The 19040-nt window shown below is 40.6% G+C and overlaps 1 protein-coding gene across 14 annotated transcripts in view; it reads right to left on the bottom strand.

The window, feature by feature from the left end:
* Window positions 1-7833, bottom strand: part of rapgef1b (Rap guanine nucleotide exchange factor (GEF) 1b) — a 53749-nt gene extending 45916 nt beyond the window's left edge. For 6 of the 14 annotated variants that reach the window (XM_037752230.1, XM_037752229.1, XM_037752231.1 and 3 more), the window contains exon 1: window positions 7460-7832. In XM_037752230.1, coding sequence (XP_037608158.1) covers window positions 7460-7487 — 28 coding nt within the window. In that variant the 5' untranslated portion in view covers window positions 7488-7832. Of the gene's footprint in view, window positions 1-7459 lie in introns of all 14 variants that reach the window. The other 8 variants (XM_037752237.1, XM_037752234.1, XM_037752240.1 and 5 more) reach the window with 4 other exon arrangements.
* Between the last annotated feature and the right edge of the window lie 11207 nt (window positions 7834-19040).

The raw sequence follows: 19040 nt of genomic DNA, 5'->3' as shown, positions 1-19040 counted from the left end.
CTGGTCCGCATGATCATCCTGTCTTGACTCAGACACTCTACGCAGCAGAGGAAAGATATCCACAAATAGCACGGAGAGAAGGCGAGAGGAATTGAAAAGCTTTACCAGAGTCGATTAAATAATTCTTCTTGTAAATATGTCTAGAATCACATAATCCTGCACAGAATGTCTGAGCGAGGCCGTCTAAGCCGCCTGGAGAGGGTCCAACCCACAGTTATCTGGAGGTGGGGATGTGCTGAAGAGTCACAAGGACCTGAGCAGGCCACCTGCGGGAATAAATGACCTGCTCTCTGGCTTGCAGGCCAACACACAGCGGAGAAATCAAGTGAAGCATCGTCTTATAAGACGAACCCCGCTGAGAAAGAAGTCTCAAGAGCAAAGAGTGCGACCTGTAAATGGAATGTCGTATTGAATTACATATGAGATCTCAGAAAAATGCAATCTTTAGCTCCTTGGAAGAACGGCCTTGGAAATATTCATGTTACGAAGAGCCGATTGCCTTCACAGACACAAGCCTTCCATTGCTCATTGATATCCTCGGTGCAGTTGTTACCCAACATGTAATCCATCCATTTCTCTCCCTGTTTCTTTTTCTGTGCAGAGACTCGATTCCCATCAACCTTCCTCCACCCTCTTTCTTTCTCTCCCTAAGCTCTATTCCCTCCCTCTTTTTTCTGCTTTCCCATACACAGCACACACTCACAAACTAATTACAACACAGCTAAACCTATATGGGAACAGCAAGCCTCTCATTCTGTGGGAGAGGGAGGGTGAAATGCTTTCTGCCATCAAACCTCAAAATTGCAGCATGTCAAACCGAGACCCATAGCTTTGCCCTGGGTGATCACTCATCAGCAATGTGCGTAAACCTAATCACCCGGGGAACCCTTTTGTAATCACGACTGCTTCAGCTCTTGCTCAGAGTTTTGGTGACTAAGGCATGCAGGGCTTGCTATTTCTGTACATCAGAAGAAGAGGAAGATATTTCAGTTTGAAGTGATGCAGTAACCACTTAGCAAACACAAAGCCATCAAAATGACTTACACTTCAGTGTTAACTCCAGGAATGCTCGAGAGTAAACTCTTTGCATTACAGATGAACCCTTTCAAAGGCAAATACGCAGACACACACACTCCCACACTGTGCAGGCGGGGGGCAGGGAGTCTAAAATAAGGAACTGATGGATCAGTTCCGCTGTGGCTGGCTACTACCATTGACTGTCCAGTAAGAGAGGAGTCTGCAGGCTAATAATAAAACATTGTGCTACTGCCACAACGTTGTTACCAACACTGACACGCCAAAACTGTTATGTCACAACCCCAGTCTCTGTGGGGAGAATAAGGACAGGTTTTGCAACTGCAAAAATTGCAATAATAGAAACATAAAGTCTTAATTATGGTTTGTTTCTTTTAGGAGTTGTGCGTTTCTTGCTGCAAAGTTTGTCAAACAGAGAAAACAACACTCAAAGACGTTTTCGTTGATAGAAATGTAACCGTGAACAGCAACACAAGCATCCTACTAAGGTCCTGTCCACACGCAAAGAGACAGTTGATGACAGCAGAGTAGGGATGCTAATTTGGAGGAAAAAAAAGTACCGATAACCGACCCTCGTTGACCGATTATTAACCGTTAACGACAAGATTAATGCCTCGCATGCAGAGGTGCGCCGCTGGCGTAACTTTATTGAGTGCCTGACAGACCGTGTGTGTGTGGCGGCGGTGAGTGTGGGGTTGTCGGTGGCGTTATTTAATTCCTTGAACCTTAACTTGTGATCTCACTTGTGGTGACATGTAAATATTATGGCGAGCGTTTGGAGTCGTTTTTCACGTCTGAGTGTGAACGGAGATATTTTGTAAAACGGTCATGTAGAAAATATGTCTTTAAAAATATCTGTATACGTGCAGACAGGGCCTTAGAGACGAACATGTGCACAACATTCATGCATAAGCCCTTACACATGGGTTTATAAATATATATTTTTTCAACATGGAAGAGGGCACCAGAAATTTTAGCTTTTAAAGCTTTTACTTATCTTGAGAATTAAACAGATTTCATAGTCTGTAAAATGAGCACAGTGCACATATTCTGGCAACGAGGAGCAGCTTGTTATAAGTTGTAGTTAAGTTATTCAATTTTAGAATTATTCATATGAATGAAAAGTTCATACACAGGACACACACACTTGTCTCAGCACAAAAAAGGAGAAAGTCACAACAGATGTGCATCGCTAATCACTACTGTAGTTTTCTACAGCAATGTTTCCCTGTAAACTACATGCAGGGTTTATTCTGTGAAGTTAAAAGTGTTTGCTTTACTTAAATGCTGTGTCACAGCTTGTTTCAAGGGTGTTGCATTCAAAGTATCACTGCCAACTAGAACTGCAACAGTGGAATCATTCCAGAGTGTCTAGGTCTTTAAAAGCATCGCATTAGACAAAAACATGTAATAAACAATGAGCAATTTTACTGATTTCAGTCTGAATAACTCAGTGGGAGAGTCATGTGCAGCATGTTAGCATGGTGCAACAGATCACAAACCTCGCAGTTCAGATCGTATCGCGGTTTTCAGTCACGGATCGGATGAGCAGAAAAAAAAGAATAACGAATATAACTTTTAGAGATTCCCCGATTTTTGTTGTTGTTATAAATATACACTTAAAAATTAGAAAAGTATGCCATTAAAGCAACCGAAGAGCTAACCGAAGAAAACACTGAATTTGTCAAAAAGGAAGCCTATTAAGTTTGTATGATTGTTAAAAATAAATAAAAAATACATAATAAATAACAGGAAAACTAATATCTGATACAATATTCACGGGAAATAATCTGCTCAAAATTCATCCAAGTCACTTGCTTTACTCAAACTTCCTATTGTATTCACTATTTGGGTCAATTGTACAGTTTATCAGTTGTTCTGTACCATTATTGTTATGCAATGAATATAATATGAACTATCTATTAAATGCCACTTAGTCAGGGGTTGTCAGTTTACTCAATGATAGAAAAGGGGTCCTCTACGAAAAAGATTGGAAACCACTGGTATAGCGAACCTTTAACACACCTTATGTACAGTACATGTGTAAAACCCTTCCTTATTCTTTTCATTTTTACAATCTAATTCACCTGACGGCCCCCTTTTGTGAGTCCATTTAAACAAGTCCAAACACAGTACACAAGTGTGAACTTACAAATAAAACTGCACATATTTTTAGTCTTCTCCACCCAGTTCATTTTTTTCTGAGGAAAGCATTGGAGATGAGTTCTGCTGCTGCTCTTCTGGGCAACACCACCCCAGACTCTGAATGTGTTTATGGATTACAGTTCGGGCTGCCTGAGTGATGAAGTCATGTGGGTGCGTTTACACAGAATGGGGTTCGGTGTTGAAACAGACACAAGAACCGCCCACGTGACTCCCTAGGTGATGACATCCTGACTAAAAGCTCCACACAAAGCGGGAGAAGAGGCTCTAAACAGGTAACAGTGTGTTTACAGCCCAAGAGAGGACAAGTTGGTGACAGCAGGACACAGTATCCATGGTGATAAGGGAGTACGTTGATGCAGCTAGTGACTCTGGAAGAAATGCTGGCCATAAGTCTCCTGCTGGAGCTTGGTGTCCCATGTGTGCATTGATAGTCCTGCATGGTCTGTGTCCTATGGTAACCATTTGCATCATCACTATTTAAGCATTACCCATGTGTAGGAATCCCTACTTAAAGCCAAGAACTTTATTTCACTTTATCCAAATCTTTTCCCTTTTAATTTGCTCCTCGAGGCACCAGTGAATTAATCTCCTTCTGTCGAGGTCTAAAACTGGTCCCCTTTCTGTTCGAATCTCCACAGCCTAAGCCCACATAGACAACCGTCTCCTTTTAACACCATCTATTTCCTCCAATCCTTACACACATTCTCTCTCTCAGAGGAAAAGGCTTAACAAGCTGACACTGAAGCTATGCCTGCTGCACAGTTTTTTAGTGGCCCCCCAGCCTTGCCCCCTCTTTCCATTTCACTGGCATCCAGCATAAGTGTGTCTCTGGGTAAATATTCGGGATCGATGGGTACATGTGGAAGAGAGCACAGACTGCAGGCCAGCAAATGACCTGGTAAAAACACAACTAGGAACTAGGGCTGCACAATTAATTGAATATTAATCGTGATCACGATTTTGGCTTCCCACAAATAAATGTACATGATCGACTGCGATATTGACATTTAAAATGTGTGCTCCACTCATAGAAAGCAAGCTCTGCTACTCATCCAATCAAGCGCTTCCTAGACAACGTGATCTCACAGACATACGTGAAATGACCACGACCTCTTGACAGCGCATTATGTGGTGGTGGCACGGAAAAATGATGCGCCTGTTTAATGTGTGTTTGTTTGAGAGAGACAGAAAGAGGGGAAGAGAAGGTGGATTATTGTTCGCAATGTTTCTGTAAGTTATTAATAACTCACTCAGAACGCTGCTTTGTCACTCTTTCTCCCCCGCCCGAACCCGAGATATTTTGTAGTAACTCAAGCTCACCCAAACCACAGGTCAAACAGCCTGTGAAAAACCTTCTTGAATGTTGCGGCTGCAGTCCAGAATAGAAAAGTAATATACTGTAAATCAGATGGGCAAAATGAAAATGCACTGAATTCAGGTGAAGAAGAACCTTATTTTGAATCTTATTTTGATGCCAAGATTTGTTAATTAACAGGAATGTAGCACAACGTGAAAGGGAAAGCAGTGCTCTGTTGATTTAACTTGGGGGTAAAACGTTTTGGTCCTGTTTTATTTTGCAAGTAGGAGATGCACTGTGAATAAGAACCAGTCTTATTTTGATGCAAAGATTTGGACATTAGCAGGAATGTAGTGCTCTGTTTATTCTGATCCGCGTGAATACAATCTTCCCATCTTCTAGTGTTAAAAAAGTTAATCGCAATAAATCGTAATATCGAATTGCAGTGCTTGTAGAATCGCAATACTTAAAAATCGAAGTACATATTGAATCGGCTCCCAAGTATCGAGATAGGTGTATCGTGCCAGCCCCATAGTCTACACTAGGGATGTCACGAGAACCGATACTTCAGTACCAACTCGGTACCAAAATTAAAAAAATGTGATGGTACTCGTTTTCTTTGGTACCGGAGCCGAGGTACTGGAGATGCGATTCTTCCGGATCTAATGGGGGCAGTATACGCTTACAAGTGTTCTCATCTGCCGTGAAATGAAGGAAGAAGAAGAACGCCGTAACAGCACGGAAAAAAACAACAACACGAGACACGGTATGGAAATACTTTGCGTTCGAGGCGGATTTACAAGGAGTTATAATAGATTCGCAAAAACTAGTATGCGGTGCAGTAACGGTGCCGTCGTACTTTCCTTTCCAAAGGAGGAAATACTTCCAATTTAGCAAAGCACCTCAAAGACAGACATCCAGACAATATTGTTTGTTTTAAATACTTGAAGGCTACATGCCACTGTTCTGTTTCGCAATGTTAATAGACGTTTCTTTTTATTTATTACTTAAAGGCTACATGCCTCTGTTTTTCTTATGTTCAAATGTTTTAATAAAGGAATGCATGTTGAATTACAGGGGATTTATTGTTTTTTTTACCGTGGTATCGGGAATCGTGTAAATTCACTGGTATTGGTATTGGTATCGACTACTAAATTTCTGGTACCGTGACATCCCTAGTCTACACTGCCTCTGAGTTTTCATTTAGCTGTGACCATATGTAGTCATCTGTCTGCAAGACACTGAAAGGAATCGGAAACTTTTACGCCTATGAAGAATGACTGAGCTAGTGGTGGATGACACTCCCCTCCCTGCCTGTTATAACTGGGAGCTGAGTGTGTGTCTGTGCTGGTTGGTGTGTCCATTTACTGCAGGCATCACCGGGACAGGACTGTTATGTGGAGCGAAGCAGGGGAGACAGCTGGTGGAGTGGGATGCAAAGTGGGTATAAAGTTTCCTTGCAAAAGGCATACCCGAGACCACCCTGTTTCCTCTCGCATACTCATTGCACTCTTGCACTGCTTTGTCTTTAAAGCTGCATACTAAATTAACAGTACTAGTATGGCAAGGCTAGGCAAGGCAGCTTTATCTGTATTGCACATTTCAGCAACAGGGCAATTCAAAGTGCTTTACATAAACATTCAAGAACATTGCAACAAAGTGCAAAAGAAAATTAAGACATAATTAAAACAGTAATAAAAACATAAAGATTAGAAAATAAAAACAAGCTAAAAATAAAAGCTAGGATAGAAGCTAAAATAGAATATAACACACCAGAGTAAAAGCTCTAGTGCAGTATGTAAGATCATTATCTGGTTTAATAAAAGGCAGCAGCAGCAAACAGGAAAGTTTTAAGCTTTGATTTAAAATAACTCAGAGTTGGAGTTGGTCCTGCAGGTTTCTGGGAGCTTGTTCCAGATATTTGGTGCATAAAAACTGAACACTGCTTCTTCTGCATGTTTAGATCTGACTCTGGGGACACTAAGCAGACCTGATCCAGATGACCTGAGAGGTCTGGATGGTTCATAACATAGCAGAAGATCAGAAATGTATTTTGGTTCTTTTCGTAGACATAAAAGCAACGAAAAATGCCACGTGCACAATGCTGAAAAATCAACACAACATCACAAAAAAAAACCACGACAAGTCTTTGGGCGTGAACGCAACTCCTCCAGTGTAGACTACTAGGTACAACGTAGCTAGCGTTAGCTAGAAAAGCACGGCCTATGGAAAGAAGATGGATCATGCGTCATCAACGCGTTATAACTACGGGGGGTACTGCACATGCGCAGTAAAATCTGCGCCTTTAGTCGTCGAAATTGAGTTACACTGCGCATGCGCTGTACCCAAAACAACAAGACCAGTGTCTTTACCTTCTTCCATAGGCCTTGGTGAAAAGCTAACCGTTGCTAGCCACCGTTAGAAACCCATCTGAAATGTCAGCTTAACGACCAACTAAGCACAATAAATCATTTAAAACACCATATTGCTCATTAATGTAATTGTTTTAAATGTTTAAAAGTGGAAATATTTCTTCACTAATGTTATCAATGCTACTAAAACAATAAAACCAGGGTTTTTAGAGAGATATTTAGAGAGTGAATGGTGATATATGCCGGTTGAGCTATACAATGATAGCACGTTTATAATGTGTTTACTAAGCTAGTTTAACATCTTTATAGTAAATACACTTAATAATATTTAATGTTTAGTTATGTATAGTGGGGTTGAGGTTGAAATGGTATATAAAAAAGCCATTTAGTCCAGCTAGCTGATTAATTTTAACTGGATAGCCGAGAGAAAAGACTCCATAAAGGCCCAATTAAACCTCCATAAACATATTCCTCCACAGTATCTGGAGCCACGTTTATGTATTTGTTCACCCTACATTTGATCCACTAGCTCCCGGTGTGAGGAGTACCGTTATATCCCAAGGTGGAGCAGCAGTGTGGCAGGACTTACCTTGCTTGCTCTCTATTTTTCCCGACATTTTTCGTAGCCAGCAGCAGCAGCTGTGTGATCCCACTCGGCAGTTCAACACAAAAACGTTAGACGAGCCTCGCCAGTGTTCCTCCTCCTCCAACAAATTATTCCCTCATTCTCGATCCACTGTTGTTGTGTCCATGAGATGATTCCGCCGGGTTTAGTAATAGAACATATTTACACATTGGTACACGGTCACAAAAAAAAACTGTCTCCTAGTCCGTGTCTGTCCGTGGTGATTTTCTCTGGATCCACACGGTGAATGTGTTGAACCCAGCCAGACTCGGGCTGTGGGAGAGAGTCCTCTCATCCAGGAGAGCAGCGACCTCCTGCGGGAGGAATTACACACATCAATCTGTCAACAAGAGGATGGGCGTGTTTCTATTTCTATTCAAACACTTTGGAGAGCTGGTTGTCTGTTTTTCAGCAGGGATAGATAGATACAAAGTATGGTGCATTTGTTGGGGGCCATGGAAGATAATAATAATTAACTTTATTTATACAGCAAAACAAAGTTACCAAATGCTTTACATTGTAGAACCAGGATTAAAACATTTAAGGACTTAAAATTAGGAAAATAAAATTGAGAAAAAACAACAACTATAAAATCCCCTATAAGTGAATAAGAGAAAAATAAATACAGTCAATAACATTAATAATATAAAAGTTAAGTTTTTGAGAAGTGATTTAAAATGTCATTGATTCACTTAATTATCTGTCTTTTGCAAGCATGACACTATAGAAACTCAGGATAATAAATAATTATTTAAAAAGCAACTGTAGGTCTTTGTCAGGGCTTACAAACAAACCTTAGTGGTCGAAACATGTTGGCTTTTTATATGATTTAGCCACTACAATAAAGGCTTTTCAATATATTCTCTTCCTCGTTGCTACTTTTTTGATATTTTGGAGTGCCTGCATTGCCTTCCTGTTTATCCTGATTTTTTCCCCCGTTTTCCAAGAGCACCTGACACGTTTTGCCATACGATTGAACACACCGAGCAACCAGTTATCTCTCTTTCCAACTATAGAAACTCACTTAACATTAAAATCGAGTAGTTTGTGCAGAATGTATAGTTTCCACATAGATACATCTCTCTCTCTCTCTCTCTCTCTCTCTCTCTATTGCTTTATTGTGTATTGCATTATGTATTATTGCCTTTTATGTCTCATTCCTATTTATCTGATCGTATTCATGTTTTTACTTCCTTTGGTCTGATTCTCATTTTACCTGCATTGTTTGGTTTTCTTTTCTTTTGTGAAACACTTTGTAACATTGTTAAGAAAAGTGCTCTACAAATAAAGTTTATTATTATTATTATTATTATTATTATTATTATTATTAATGATATTTTATGCATTTTATTTATATAATTATGTATACCTGTACTGAAGCAATAAATGTGCTATAAATAAACTGACTTGACTTATCTATCTATCTATACATTGGTGCAAAGAAGGCATGAGTAAGCAATATCAAATCCCAGAGTGTTTTAGTGCATACTGACAGATGATAAATAACACATAAATGAAAAAAATAAATAAATAAAGAAGCAGAAACCACTGTGGGACAGCTTGAATGGGTGTTATATGACCCAGTTAAAAGCTGCCATCACACAATCCTTTCTGATCTGGTGGTCATCGATCTCAGCAGCACCAGGCTAATTAAACGACCGAGCCTATTCAGCTGTTCAGAAACTAAACTATAGCAGCCATCACGGCATGGCCAAAAGAGACAACAGACTAAAAATACAGATTAATGCTCAACAACACTGGTTTGAAATGGTGCATTCAGCAATTAAGAATATGCATATATGTATCAATAATAAGCTTCACAGTAAACTCTAAAGATGCCATTTTCAAGGTTACATTCTCTATTAATGTAGTTAGGGGAGTCTGAACAGCCTCATCTATATATTTGTTAATGTATCTCTTCTCCATTTCCTCCTGAAACAATGTACGTTTCCCAGACTTCTACAAAATAATGTATTCCTGATATTTCATCACTATAGTCTGGTTTTAAAGCTGTAGTCACTGACATGTTCATATCTGTGTTGTTCACACGTTTTCACATCTTGTAACTTGTGGGTACCTGATTAGACTGTTATCAGGCTATTAAATAGGCGTTATCAGTCGCTATAAGCACCATAGATGTGGGTCATTAGGGGCCTACTACGCCTACTACGCCTACTACGTTGTAAAAGTAAAAGCGAATCTTAAGAAGCAACACTTATATTGTAAAACTGAACGAAACATAAAAATAAAAAGGCTTCTTTAGGTTTAGGCAACAAAATCACTTAGTTAAGTTTAGGGAAAAACATTGTGTTTTGGCTTAAAATAACTCTACGTAAAAGTGAAACTTAAGGCTTGTGATCACAAAGACAACTACACTTTCTTGGTTTCTCATGGGACGCAAACCCCAGTCTCCTAGGTGAAAACCCTGTGTTTTGTGTCACATCCATCACCTTTAACCTCCACCTTATAGGGAGTTTCATGCCGGACTTCTGCTTCTGCTCCTGTCATAATTACTACAGTCGCTAGAGGTCGGTGTCATGCACTTTTATACCTTCTTTCGGTGATCTACCATGTGAATAGATGATAAAACCTACTAATGGGTGATAGGCCCCTATTGACCCACATCTATGGGGCTTATAGCGACTGATAACGCATATTTAATAGCCTGACAACAGTCTAATCGGCTGTTGAAAAAGTTAGTTGCAAATATTGATATTTTAATGAAAAATAATAGTTTCTGGAAATACTGTACAGTGGTTCATTTTTAAGTTTAGTGTGACTTTGGCCAAATAGAGCTTAAATGGAAGCACAGAGCCCCCTGTTGGGCATACTGAACCTTTATTCTCCAGTCAGTCTCCTACCTACCACTCCCCTAATACAACTTGTTCTTATGACAGGAAAATGAAAGGAGTTAAGCAGAACAGAGGAGGGAGGATGACTTCTGATTTAACCCTGATTTTCAGTAAACTGCTGACTATTGCTTTTGCCTATTCAGCGCTGCACATTATCCTGGGCCATTAAGGAGCAACCGTCTCGATTATGTCTCCGGCATATCAAGACGAAGCAAGCATGCCCTGTCATCTTTTTATGAATAATTGATCTGACTGAAATGATCTACATTCTCTGAGTGATCTGGGTCAGCTTGTACGCTTGCAAAGCGCTCGTGAAAGGAGAGGCATGTATTAAAAATACTGAGATAAGGAGTTCATTGCATATTGTTAGACAGCCTTGTGCAGCTTACCTCATCATCACCTGTATTTAATCAGTTATCAAACCCAGGCCTCGGGAATCGAGGGTTCATATTTACACTGGCTGTCATTATGGCTGCTCCCTTGTGCTCTTGCTTGCACAGCAAAAACCACACCCATAGCGCAAGTGCGAAGTGCTTTCTGTATGTGCGTTTGTGTGTGTTTGTGTGCACACTAGTGAGAATGTGTGGGCGTGAGTGGCGGAGGGGAAGGAGTGGAAGGAGTGGAAGGAGTGGAATACCTTCCCTGAGGCTATGATAAAGTCACACAGGGAAGACAATGAACTCCTAAGCGGTGGCAGACTTGTCAGGACAGGATTAGTCTTGCCACAAATTCAAAGTAGGTCTGTTTTGCGTGTCTTAGCTTTCCTTTAAATTCAGTACTGTAGCTTGAATCAGCCTAGCAGTTGTCTAACTAGCTCAAAAGGTCATTTACACAATTTGGCTTCAAAATATTGGCTTCACAAAGCAGTGAGAACCAGAGTGAAAATACTGGTATCATATCAAACTAGAAAAACTTAAGGAATCCATTGGTACCAACCATGTCAGGAAAGAGGCTTAATAACGCTCCAAATTTAGGCTACATTTTGGCGAAGAAAAACTGGCATGGTCATTTTCATAAGGGTCCCTTGACCTCTGACCTCAAGATATGTGAATGAAAATGGGTTCTATGGATACCCACGAGTCTCCCCTTTACAGACATGCCCACTTTATGATAATCACATGCCGTTTTTTTTAATGCAGTATAAATGTCTTATTTTCAACTTATTCTAAAAATGGTGTATCTGAATATTTCTGTATACTAGGGTCCCTAAACAGTCTTGAATTACATTTATTGGGTATCACCGTAAAGCTGAGACACTTGTGGATCCAATGAGCCCAACTGTATTCATGTGTGATGATGTTAGTCCCCATAGTAGCCATTTCATTGTAGTGAGACCAATTCTTTGAAACTTGACCTCACTGTATAAAATGATCTATGGTGACCTCTAGGATAATCACAGCCTCATGAAACTTTACAGCCACAAACTAGAGACCTAGAGCAGTCAGAGGATGGATGGCTTTCCTAGCTAGATTGACAATAAGGGGGTTTCTGAGCAGTTTACACAACAGAAGTGCTCACCATGAAATTGTCAAAAAATGCTATTCTTGCAGAAATCTCCGAATGTCAAAAGTTTTTGATACCAAATCACAGCATGGCTTTTTCTATGGTGTTCCTCAAGATCTTGGTGTCTTAATGTGGTATTTTGGAGGGACTATGAATCTTTTTTTTTTTTTTAACCAAATCTGTGTAACAAATGGTATCAACCCAAACATTGCTGCAACAACTTATGAGACATAATAGAGCAAGGGAATGGAATCATATACATCTATCATAATGTTCTTAGCTCTTATACACTTTCAAAATTTTCATTTCATTTTTATTAATTAATGTTTATTTCTAGAACGTGCCACACATTGCTGAGCTGCATCTCAAATTAATCTTCAGGTTCCCAGCTTTCAGATGATGTACACCACTTCTATGTGACATCTACTGTTAACCTGCTATCTCCCCCTAAAAACCCCCTGTACCCCCCTAAAAAAGACAAAAACAGGTGTAAGTGGGTCTCAGAGGGTTAAAGACACCAAATTAGCTCTCAAAAGGAGGTGAGATGGAAAATATACCCAGTAATAATGAGACGTTTTGTATTAGTATATGTCGGAGATAAATGATTGACATCATCACTTTTCATGCCACTTTTATCATTCAGGACACACGGGTATCATGTTCATGCATTGTAGCTCTTTGCTGCTATCTAATGGCTACATAGCACAGTATAAACCAATGCTGTCATTATACTTTGTGCCACAGAGTGGTGCTCATGAACTACTGATCGTCTTTGTATCCTGGAGCTCAGCTTTATGTGCCCTGTAGTGGTTTTCTTTGAAGCAATGTATGGGCAGGTAGAGGGAGTGCTGATGAAATGTAATTTGAGAGCCCAATGTAATGTGTTTTTTTGATGAGATTCACTGAAACAATAAAGTTGAGCTGATAGCAGGAATTTAGATAAGAGGCGAGGCCTACAAGGAAAGTCAATAACAAACACATGAACTACATTATATGATTAATAAGTTGTCTGTGATAACTATTCTAAATTTGAAAGAGATTATGGAAACAAGCCTCAATCAATCACCACGCTCAAATAATCAGGATCGAAATGTATAATTAATGTGGGAAGGTTCATACTGGTTTAAACTGGGAAGTTTCACACTGGGCTTAGAAGTGTGATCAGGTCTGCTGCGGGCCGGGTTCACGGTGGAGAGGGCAAAGAAAGGAGAAGCGAGACAGTTGTGTTAGCCGAGAGTTGTCAGTGGGAGCTGGGAGAAGCAGTGTTTGATCTCGGCGGCGGTGGGCGTGCGATGCAGAGCTCAAACACAGTTTAAGGCTCTGTTAACCTTGGCCAGCGGTCAGGCCCCTCCGTCTGTCTCACATCTGAGAGTTGGGGAGAGAGGGAGGGGATCAGCGAGGCTTAAACGACTGAATACATTTATCTGAGAAGAAGGAGGGAAAAATACCTCCACAACAATCGGGGTCCTCTATCTTTGGCCCCTTTGTTAACACACAATAGAGTGAGCTTTTCATGGTGGAATTAAGATGGACGGCTAGAGGTATCAATAGGGGGGGTTAGACACAAGTCAGTGTGGATTGAAGATGGAGAGGCGTTGGACGAAGAGGACAAGATGTCTAGGTCATAACCTACTCAATACTGCACGAGAATAGAGCACTCTGTCACTGCCAAAGACAAACACACGGAGACACATGTTGACAAGGTCGAGGGAAATTAGACAAAGGGGGTCGATGACAGGAACTATGGAAAAACAAACGGAGCTGCACGCTCTTTCCCAAATGAAATAAAAAGTGTATTTAAAGGGATAGTTCAGGTATTCTGAAGTGGGTCTGTATGAAGTACTTATCCATAGTCAGTGTATTACCTACAGTAGATGACGGTCGGCACGCCCCCAGTTTGGAGAAGCAGACAGGAGTACCAACATGGAAGAGAAGCAATGTACTGCTGAGGACGGGGATAGCAGAAAAATATATTTTAGCCACTTAAAGGAAAGGCTCACCTAAAAAAAAAGATATCAGTTTAAGTGTACACTATATTAAGAATATTTTCGCTGGTTTACCTTTGCCGTCAGACAGCCCTTTCCGATGGGGAACTGAAGCCGTTGTATCCATCTATGCTCTCGCAAAAGCCACCAGACTCCATTGAAAAAGACTGATTTTACCTCGCAGAACACGGGAGTTGCTGGTCTACCACTGCCTTGATCAGTACGTTTGTTTGTGGTATTGTGTGACTTCACACAATGAATCCGAATTAACCAAAGTCACACAATAACATAAACAAACTAACCGATTGAGCGAAAATATTTCCAATATAGCGTACACTTAAACTGATATATATATATTTTTTTAGGTGAGCCTTTCTTTTAAGTGACTAAAATATATTTTTCTGCCATCCCCGTCCTCAGCAGTACATTGCTTTTTTTCTTGTTGGTACTCCTGATGACTCAATGGAGTCTGGTTGCTATGGTGATAGCATAGATAACAGCTTTAGATCCCTGTTGGAAACAGAGACTGTATAGCTGTGGGCTGGGCCTTTCTTTTAGGTGGCTAAAACATGTTTTGCTGCCGGCCACGTCCCCAACAGTACATTGCTTTGCTTCCGTGTCGGTACTCCTGTCTGCTTCTCCAAACTGAGGGTGTGCCGACCGTCATCTACTGTAGGTAATACACAGTGGTGGAACAAGTACTCCGATATTTTACTTAAGTAAACGTAAATGCCACGGTGTAGATATACTTAAACGTATAACTCCTGCATTCAAAGTACAAAAGTATTAGTATAAAAATGTACTTAAAGTAAAAGTACTAGTTGGTCAGAATTGTCCCTTTCAGAGAGTTTGTATCATTATATATCACATTATTGGAATTTTATTACTGATGCTTTAACACGTAAGCAGCATTTTAATGTGACAGCTGGTGGAGGTGGAGCACATTTGAACTACTTTATGTACTGTTGGATAGTTTAATCTGTAGCACAGTATCATAATTTATAAACTGATCACATGTTTTGTCTGCAAAATCTTAATCTGTAAAGTAACTAAAGCTGTCAGATACTTGTAGTGGAGTAAAAAGTACAATATTTCTCACTGAATTATAGTGGAGTAGAAGTAGAAAGTACCATAAAATTGAAATACTCAAGTAAAGTAAAAGTACCTCAAAATTGTACTTAAGTACAGTACTTGATTAAATGTACTTAGTTACTTTCCACCATTGGTATTACACTGACTCTGGATAAGTACCTCATACGACCCCACTTCAAAACACCCAAACTATCCCTTTAACACAAATCTTAAACATATAAACCAACCATAAGTGCATATATATATATATATATATATATACATACAGCAGGTTTTATGTAGGACAGGGCAAACACATACTGGAACTGCACACATCTGTGGATGCATACACACATATACTGTAGGAATTATTTATGTGCTGAGACAGGCATTGTTGTGCTGCTCTTTGGAGCGCTACAGGGCGGCGGCCCTGGCTTTTGGAAAGCACAGCTGCTTGCCTTTCAAGAACGCTCTATCCTATCACCATGACAGTGAAGGTCTCACTCCCTAAACTCTCCCTCTCTCTATTGCTTTCTCCCTCCTCTCTTTTCCTCGTGGCGCTTTCAAACGGCAGGGTCAGCCACTCTTCGTGGTGGGACCCTCCAGTCCTTCTGATTGACATTTAACTCCGAGGCCAGGGTAAAGAGGGCCAAAGAGCATGAAATGAGACTGGCCATGGGGGTGCACAGCGAGACCTGACCACTCCCTATCTCGCACCTCCACCTCCATTAGCCGCCGGAGTCCCTGGGGGACTGCAGGCGCCCTCGGCCTCAGAGAGGTGAGCTCACGGCTCTGGGTGTAAAAAGCACAAAGAGCACGGGGGTGCATAGGCCAACCCTGTGATGTAGTGACACAGAGAACAATTACACTTCTTTAGATTATCATTTTAGCAGTAAGCCTCAGCTTCCTTTTCACTTGAGAGGACCAAATGTCAGCGTCCATCCTTTCCTTTATTCTGCCCTGCAGGTCCGAGGCATTTAAAGCTGCAGTCAGTAACTTTGAGCAAATGTGATGAAAAAGCTATTTTTTATAAAACTGTCACTTTATCCTGACAGTAGTGCATGAGACAAGTAACCTGTTGCTCCTTATGGCATTTGCAAGATTTCACCACGCTCGAAGGAAAACAACCAATCGGAGCCGAGCAGTCTCTACGGCAGCTGTCAAACTAGGCAGCGCTGGTCAAATATGAATCAATATTCTGTTACTGTAATGCATATTTCTCTCCTCAAATGTGTTCAGAAACATATTTTAGTGTTTAGCTGTAAAATCATAGACTGTAGGCCTATTGTTTAACTGCGGTGGAAATTAAAAATATATAAGGTATAGCCTATTATTAAAATATTTTTATGAGGTCTCATATGAACCTCTGCGGGGTGAATGCGCATCGGTAGATCTTCACTCTTCTCCTGTATAAATGGCTGTATCCTCTCCACTGTCCTGCGTTAAACTAAAGTAACCTGGTTATGGGTCATCCCTACACTCCCTCACTCCCTCTTCCTCTCCTCAGGTCTCACACAGTTAGCTCCGTGTTGTTGACTGTATTGCTGTGGCTGCTTCGACGTACAGTATGTTGATGTTCAAGTTTGCTTTTTTCTAGAATCAGGGTTTTCCCTGCATGCCATTGCAGCGTGTTTTTGCGCTGCTTAGACAATGTGCAGAGCATCCGGATGAACCCACGCACGGGGGAGGGGTGTGAGAAAGAGGGCGCTGTATTTTATCGATACAATGTTCAAAATATGAGAGATCAGAGAGAATCATCTACCAGTTATTATGTCAGAATGCCGGGCGGAAATGGTGGTTTAATAATGCTCGATGGTAAAACCATGTTCAGTTTTGTGAATCTGTAAATAATAAAATAAATTATTCAACGATAGCAAGGTTTGTCTTTAAGCCTTTGGGCGTTATCTATATTAATAATAGTGGCCCAAAATGATGTAAAATTGCACAGTTTTAAGTAAAAAAACTAATTTTCGCCCTCTAAAAACTGAGGGGGGAACCTGAAAATTGGTATAAAATGTTGTCAATATTAAATTTAAATGATCCTGGCCATTCAGCAAAAACACGAATGCTCTTCAGCATTTAGTATGACGTCATTATATATACTGACTTCCTCTCAGCACCCCCAACTCTGACTGACTTCCAGCGTCACTGTGTAAAATGAGAAAGTTTGTTACTTGGCCGCCATGCTGAAAACAGTCAAGCCAAAACCAAGCGCTGCCCACCGGCCGGAGCAAACCTTCTCACAAATCGACTGCAGCTTTAACGGCTGTTTCAGGCTTCAGTGACGCTACATATTTTCTTCATCTTGCACACATTTGGTCTACTATCACTCTTGTGTTTATTCTTCTTCAGGTACTTCCCTGTACGTGCTTCATGGTTAGGATTTAGTGTTTTAGAAACATTTAAATTTTATCAGGCACCCATTTTTTGTGTTTTAAAAATCCCACTCTGTAAAATGTGCCCTCTGGGTGACTGCCTCTTCACATAACTCATCGCGCTCTCTCAGTGTGTAATACTGGTCATTTGTGCTGGTAGGTGTTATCAGTGGATATGGCAGCTGACCAGGATGCGTCACCGTCTATTCACACTAGTCCAGCCCAGCTTTGACAGGAGCATGTTATTATGAACTGGGTGCGGAGTGAGACAGTCTGGTCCGTGGGTGTCACGCTTAAGTTCATGCCAGCTCCTGGGTGAGAGGGTCACTGTACTGCTGGCCTGACGAGTCCTGCATCACGGCTCGGCTAGCCTGGCCGTCCAACATACAATCCACACCAGGGCCGTTTAACAGGATCGGTGATTAAGGCTGTGAGTAATTGAATTAGGATTGTGAGGCCCAAAGTTGAAACTGCCTAACAGACACTTGGAGTCATTAATCAAACAGTGACACACCATAAAGTTTTAGAAACATTTAAAGCAGCTTGAATTCGTCGGTGTATTCACCTTCTGCTGCCCCGTCCATCTTTTCACTTCCGGTTCAAACAGAATTGTGTTAGTTCTACAAGTTTAGTGCCAGCAGTGCTATTATTAAGCATATGAAGCGGTTACACTGCAGCAATCGGATGGTTTTACCAGCAACGGTTTTACAATACCACATCCATCAGCCATCATTGACTGGGAGGACGACATACGAAAATGGCCTGAAATCACATTTGAGGACATTTGTAGTGTCTCATGGTTTAGATGGCTCCGCTATGAGTAAAGTAGGAACACTTGAGAAGCCCTCATTTAAACCATTATGTCCTAAAAGTTGTAAAATTCACTAATAGCGGGGCAGTTAAGCACAACAACTGTGCATTTTGCGATAAAAGCATCACATTTGGCACAGATATAGAAAGATATAGATATCAGGGCACTACTAATTTGATCTGAAAACATTGGTGCAAATTTCCAAAGGCTTTATTTAAGGCTTAAAAACAGCTTTTTGACAAGTAAATGATGATAGCCATGGGTGTATTAACACTGGTGACGGGCGACGGTATGCTAAATAATGGCACTTCCGAAAGTGAGAACACAACATGACACAATGCGGGAGCATCCTAATGCAGGCATAGATTAAGGTGAATATGTACAGTTTGTTTGTGATGTTCCAGAGAGTGTGCTCATTCATAAATACATGAGGTGCTACAATGGAAAATGAAAGAAGGACTTTTTCTTTGCATTGTTTCAGGTCTAGCCCAGCCTGTCGCATGCTGAGAACAAAGCTGTGTCCTAATTCCATACTATATATTTTTTATTTCTAATCTGGATTTAGTATGTGGTGCGTTCACACTGGAAAAATGGCAAAATTATTCTCAAAGATGTCAGCATGCATGCTTAATTTGCTTCCTTATTGAGTATCGTGTTGGTGAAGAAACTGCTCGCAGCTGGAAAAACATAAATCTTGGATGGTGGTGAGACGGCTCCATGAATATTAAATAAGTATTAAATGTTTGGAAAAGAAACATTTTGTTTTCTCTTTGTTAAGTTTCCAAAATTAAAATTGGCAGCAATGTTCCAAAATCACTGTTTGATTGATGTTTGTTGGCGCAGCTTTTGTATCATTGTTAGTACAAAACAGCAAAATGCATCAATTTCTTCGACGTTAACTGCCGAGACTGTACAATATGAAGTTTAGTACGTAGTGAAAATTGTATT

This window comes from Sebastes umbrosus, chromosome 19, assembly GCF_015220745.1.
Source record: "Sebastes umbrosus isolate fSebUmb1 chromosome 19, fSebUmb1.pri, whole genome shotgun sequence".
NCBI lineage: Eukaryota > Metazoa > Chordata > Actinopteri > Perciformes > Sebastidae > Sebastes > Sebastes umbrosus.
Note: the sequence above shows the minus strand (reverse complement) of the source record. Positions and strands in the feature narration are given on the sequence as shown.